The 6,000-nt window shown below is 32.6% G+C and overlaps 1 protein-coding gene across 1 annotated transcript in view; it reads right to left on the minus strand.

Moving 5' to 3' along the window:
• LOC133180568 (uncharacterized) overlaps positions 1–5,370 on the minus strand; it is a 28,648-nt gene extending 23,278 nt beyond the window's left edge. Inside the window, exons 1-2 of the mRNA XM_061315052.1 lie at positions 5,284–5,370; positions 3,273–3,437 (exon numbers count right to left, since the gene is read on the minus strand). Coding sequence (XP_061171036.1) covers positions 3,273–3,437; positions 5,284–5,310 — 192 coding nt within the window. The 5' untranslated portion in view covers positions 5,311–5,370. The remainder of the gene's footprint in view (positions 1–3,272; positions 3,438–5,283) is intronic.
• Positions 5,371–6,000: the final 630 nt, after the last annotated feature.

Here is a 6,000-nt window from a genome sequence, read left to right on the forward strand (position 1 = left end):
TTACATATCGAAAGACTATTACAAAAATATGTATGTATGTAGTAGGTTTTCCTAATAAATTTATCGGTAAAATTTGTATATATATTCCTTACTGAGAGCATCGTGGCAACGAACCCGAAGTACAATTTGTACTTCGTAATAAACTTGCTTACATGTAAAGAGAAAATCAGGCCCGTAGGAAGCAATTTCAGTTGGGGGGGGGGGGCACAGCCATACATTTTCAGTTGACAGTTGAGGGGGCATTACCAAAAATTTCCTGACAAGCAAAAAAAAAAAAAAAAAAAAAAGGTCATCTGACGTTTTCATTTAGGGGGCACAAGCATATAGTATCTATGTTTACTATAGTAATCTATATATCGGCAAAATTATTGGGGAGGGGGGCACGGCCCCCCGTGCCCCCACCCCCCCCCCCCGGTTCCTACGGCCATGAAAATTTAGGAATAAGGTGTTGTTCAAAAACAATTACAGATGTAAAATTTTGTGCTTTTATATAATCAATACATTTCATTTTTTTCTGAAAACAGTCTTTTGTATCAAATACTCGGCCTATTCATAGGGCGTTAAAAGTTAATTTTCCAAAGGTACTTGAGTCTTGGTTTATAAATATGTATGTACCTTATTGATATGTAAAAAAGTAAAGTACATTATTTACATATCAGTAAGGTACAAACATATTTATAAACCAAGACCCAAGTACCTGTGAATTTTTACCCCCCTCCCCCCAAATCAATTTATCAGTAAAATATGCATATTCACTGCTTTTATCCTTGACGGAAATGAAATAAGAGCATCTGATGTACAATATCTATAACAAAGTATAACAGGTTTCAGAATAAACGTCAATTAATGAAAAATTTTGTTAATTTTCAAGTTTTTACAAAGGGGTGGGGTGGGGAAGACGTACATCTACTTCCTGCGAGATTTTGAACAAACTATTTCTTCCTGCTATAAGCCTGTAGGCTGTCAGTAGAAACTACAAAATATTTTCTGTCGGTAGTAGTATAGATTCAATTCCCCGCGCTTGCGCGGGATTTTTTCTAGTCCTTTTACATTTTACTGAGTAGCCAAATCATCATTTTGAATAGAATATGATTTATGGTGTCCGATAGATGTGCAAAGAGGTTTCGGAATTTTTATTTTCTTCCTTGGAGCCAATGGAGGGGGAGGGGGTCGAAAAACAACGATTCCAAAAATCCTTCTTATTTTATACACTAGCCAAATCATCCTTTGAAATGTGAAAGGCGGTGTCCTGTACTTGTGCATAAGTTTTTGTACTGAATTGACTACGGATAGTTCCGTCTACCTGACCAAAACATTGGGCTCACGGCGGGTGTGTCCGGTCAACAGGGGATGCTTACTCCTCCTTGGCACCTGATCCCACCTCTGGAATTTCCAGGGGTCATCATGTTTTATGCCCTCTTCACATATTTGTATTGTTTATGGATTTTTGAGATCGATCACTGTTCGTTATCTTTACCCTTTACATTTCGGAATTTTATTTTCACCCTAGGGGCCAATTGGGAGTCGAAATGACGTTTTTTTTCTACACAACCCAGGATATACAGAACTCCTCTTATATTTTACACAGCGGCCAAGTCGTCGTTTGGAATATGATTCGTGGTGTCCTGTAGCTGTGCAATAAGGTTTCAGAATTTAGTTTTCAATAGGGGAGACTTTCGGGCCACAAAACGATATTTTTAAAACAAAAAATCATGTTCCTAAAAACCCTCTTGCATTTTACACAGTAGCTCAATTATCTTTTAGAATATATTGGAAGTGCCCTGTAGATAATCAATATTTTTTGGAATTTTCATTTTATCTAGGGGCCAATCGGAACCCAAAAGCTACAAAAGCCTTTGTATATCACAAAAACCTTTTTTTAAAAAAAAAAAAAAAAAATTATGTATATACAGGGTGTCCTAAAATATTTGATACCATTTGAAATGCCTGCCACAAACACATCCCTTGGCCAATTTGTTTGATATGTCTCTAAAAATATTTGAGTAAATACAATTTCTTAGCAACAAAATATTCCAAAAAAAAATTCTCACACTTACGAAATTGCAACGTAACAAATTTACATTAAACTTCTGCAAAAAACTGCAATTTCAATCAAAATGGATTATCAAAAGAGCTAGCTACCCTCATTTTGAAACTGTAATTATTAATCCTAGTCTTAGGTTACTGCTGCTAAACCCAAACCGGAATCCTTAACACACACACACACACACACACACACACACACACACACACACACACACATATATATATATATATATATATATATATATATATATATATATATATATATATATATATATATATATATAAAGGTTTACCTCTGATGAAAATCAAGAAGTTACTACCGAGACAGGCACTGTTGTCTCAAGTTAAGGAATTTTGTGCAATGTCTAGACATTATCATTACACAGATAGAACGTCATTTAGAGGGCATCATTTAAAAACCATAGCATTTTTCAAAGTGAACTCATTTTGTTGTTTTCTTTTTAATTGACTGTCAAATTATGTGAATAAAATTGGAAAGTACCGGTATATGTAATGTTTATAATGCATTTGTTATAATTCAGTATTCATTACATTAAGTTTTACAGAATCTTGAAATGGTATCATATATTCTGGGATACCCTGTATTTGTATGCTTCATTGAAATCTTTATTTCAATTTAGCCATGAAATTATCCTATGAAATGTATATACATGTATTTGTAAGTTGTAAAATAACTATTGTGGTTTCTTCAGTAGTTACCCAAGGATGAAGTGAATAATTATTCATTATAATAACTTACGATCACCCGTAAAATCAGAGGCCGATGGTTCACATTCAATTTGATAGAGGATTTTTGAAACATGAATTTTGAACAAAACATAATGGGACCCAAATTGACATATCAGTGGAAAATGAAAATTCCACATCTACGGGAAGCCACCAATATTCCAAAATATGCATTGACTACTGAGTAAAATGTAAGAGGAATTCTTTTAAGCAGATTTTTTTTGTTAAAAAACGTGATTTTTTGGCCCCCTATTGGCCTCTCGGATAAAAAGAAAAATTCGAATCTACAGGAACCACCAACCATATTCTAAAATATGAATTGGCTACGGTTTCTTGGTTGTAGGCAACATACTTATATACTCACAGATACTCTGTACCTTTAACTTAATTCCGATAAAAAATACTTATATAACATCGTACACCTAATATTTTCGTTTGGTAAATGCTGATCGAATAGTATTGGTTAGCTTGATACTTACAACTTCATCAAGCCTGGCTATGATGTCGTCATTATTAAAGTAACATCCATACTCAAACTCTTTTTCTAGAATGTCGTGATAGATATCAAACAGGCTACATATTCCTTCTCGGAGTGTTTGGAGGTTACGTCTGTCGAAAACCAAACGGCTAATTCTGTCCAGTCTCTGAAAATAGATAACATACAGATTGCTTGTATCGTTTCGTTTTTGTCTACATATATCGGTAAATCTTTACCTTTGGTTTGCATAAGATTCACAACAGAAAGTCTTCATCTCTACTGAAATTTATCTCCCATGTTTTACACTTAAGAGTGATATTTCAGACAAAAATACTTTGTCGCGGAATCAGAGTAGAAGATACTGCTTTGCTTATTGTAATAGAAGTGGTACCTATACAAATGATCAATCAGAAATAAAATTTTCTTTAATTTGGTAAAACTTATCTTGGTTTAGGAGTAAGAGATCATTGTTGTCTCTGTTTAATTTAAACGATACTATATTTCGAGATTAGTGAGACTGAACATCTAGGGTATATATATTTATATTTATGTCAGGCATCTGAAGAGATCATTAACAATTGCAAATTTTTATCTTCAAATAAACTATTGAAAAAAAATTCATTTAAAAAATATTGTTGAATGATATTAAAAAGGTTTAGTCTTCTGATTCCGATTCAGGGGAAATAAACGAAACTAAATCTATATTCCATCAAACATTTAAAAGAAGGCACTGCAGAGGTCAGCTGGGTTTTATTGCGCTTCAGCACATTGTTTTCATTTTTTCTTTTCTTTTCTGTTTGGAAGGGAAGGGGGTGCGTTGAATTAGGTTTGGTAATAAGAATAAAGTATCTAGTTTAATCATGTAACAGGAAAAATAAAAATGGGCACAGCGGATTTGTGTCGCTTTAAAAATAACATAGGTTAAAAGGTTATTTTTCAGCTACATGTAAGTACGCCATAAAGAAAGAAGTAAAACTAATGTTTTAAAATAATGTGGAAAAATATTATCTTAAGAAACAGATGGCAGACTATTCTTTGTTTGTCCCGGAAAACATACATATATATTGAAGAAGAGATGTTTTAAAATAAATGATATGTTTAATTCTAGTTTGTTAATTTGGCGTATGTTTTCATTTTTTAACCTCTCCTTTGCCAATCTATTACTAACTATTGAAGCATAGTAAATTAAATTACTGTCCCGAGGGAAATTATTAAAGTAATGCAACACAAATTCTATAGATTATCTGTAATGTCCTATGGTAAAAAGTGTTACATATAACGAGGGACTAATTATTTACAATAGATTCTTAATCTTAATTAAACATATTTATTTCGGATGACTATTTAAAGCAAATGAGACGTGGCACCTCGTCACACTTTAATCCAAATCTGTCATAAGCCTTCTTTTCATAACAGGGTAAACTTTTAATCTTTTGGCGAACCATATGTTCATTAAAGCTGGGAGAAGTTTAAACAAATATTTAAGCATTTTATCTGTCATTAATACATTATTCTATGTATCTCTATTCTTTGATCGTTGCACTTATTGGCAATAGTTTGGCTGAAGAGTAACGTAAAACAAAATTTCTAAGTTAGTTGATAGTCCGCCAGCGATTTAAATTTTTGATGTTGCCTTTTAAGTTTTTGTGACCAAATTAACGTATACTTTAGAAAAAAAAACTAAATCGTAATATTCAATGTTTTGAATTTTCAAACATTTCAGTAGATTGTCCTGATAAACATGGACACATTACTACTGAGGAAATAGGAGAAGGGGGGGGGTTAAAATCACAGAAATACATTTTGGTTGAAAAAAGGGAGGGGACAATATTGCAAAACACATACAAACGTTTTTGCGAAAATTATAACATTTTCCATCTGAATCGGGTAGCATATTTGCGTTATTTTCGATTCTTTCAAAACGCTTTCCTCAGTCTCTCGATTATTAAAAATAGATTAATAAAAAATACATATATATCTGTATAGTATCTTAAAAATTAAATCTGAATTACCTCTTTCCCAGTTGGGTCTAATTCCATGTTTTTCTAGGAACATACCACGATAATTAGGAAGTGTCCGCTACTGACACCTTCATGTCTCTCGCTTTGATTCTTTAACTTTTAAGGTAACTCTCGCCACGAATCATCAAGGTATAAATGGAAAGGAAATAGGATTAAAAGTCCCCAAGAATTGTAATCTGTAAATAACGGTGTGTGAGCCAGTAGAATTTAAAAAGTTTATTTTTTTCAAAATGTATTTAAATGTAGGTGATCCCTTTAAGTTTGTAGGGAGAATAACTTTTCAGCTTTAATTCTAATCTTTGCTGATCAAATCTAAACAGATTGGATAATCTTTTGTGCGGATGTTTTAAGGTAGTAATTGGTCACTGATAAGGAAGGGTTAAAGGTAAACATATAATGGTAACAGAGTAAGAGTATCTGATATATACATAAATTATATAGTCCGGAATGATCTTTTCAACTCCTCCAAATGTGTATTGCTTACAGTTACGTTTAAAATGATCAAAAAGTTTACGAAGAACAGGAAAAAAGACATTGCTTTTAAATTTCGCTTTTGCTTTTTTTAGAAAAAAAAATTTTTCTTTAAAGGGTGAGGGGAATGTTTTGTAGTTGCTTATTCTTCTTTTTTTAATGATCCTTTAGCGCATATTGAAGCGCGCATAAATTGTCTTATTCTGATAATATTTTTTTTTATTTTTTGGGTGGGGA

The sequence above is a fragment of the Saccostrea echinata genome, unplaced genomic scaffold (genome assembly GCF_033153115.1).
Source record: "Saccostrea echinata isolate AGI-Se365-2 ecotype Australia unplaced genomic scaffold, CSIRO_AGI_Sech_v1 ptg000006l, whole genome shotgun sequence".
NCBI lineage: Eukaryota > Metazoa > Mollusca > Bivalvia > Ostreida > Ostreidae > Saccostrea > Saccostrea echinata.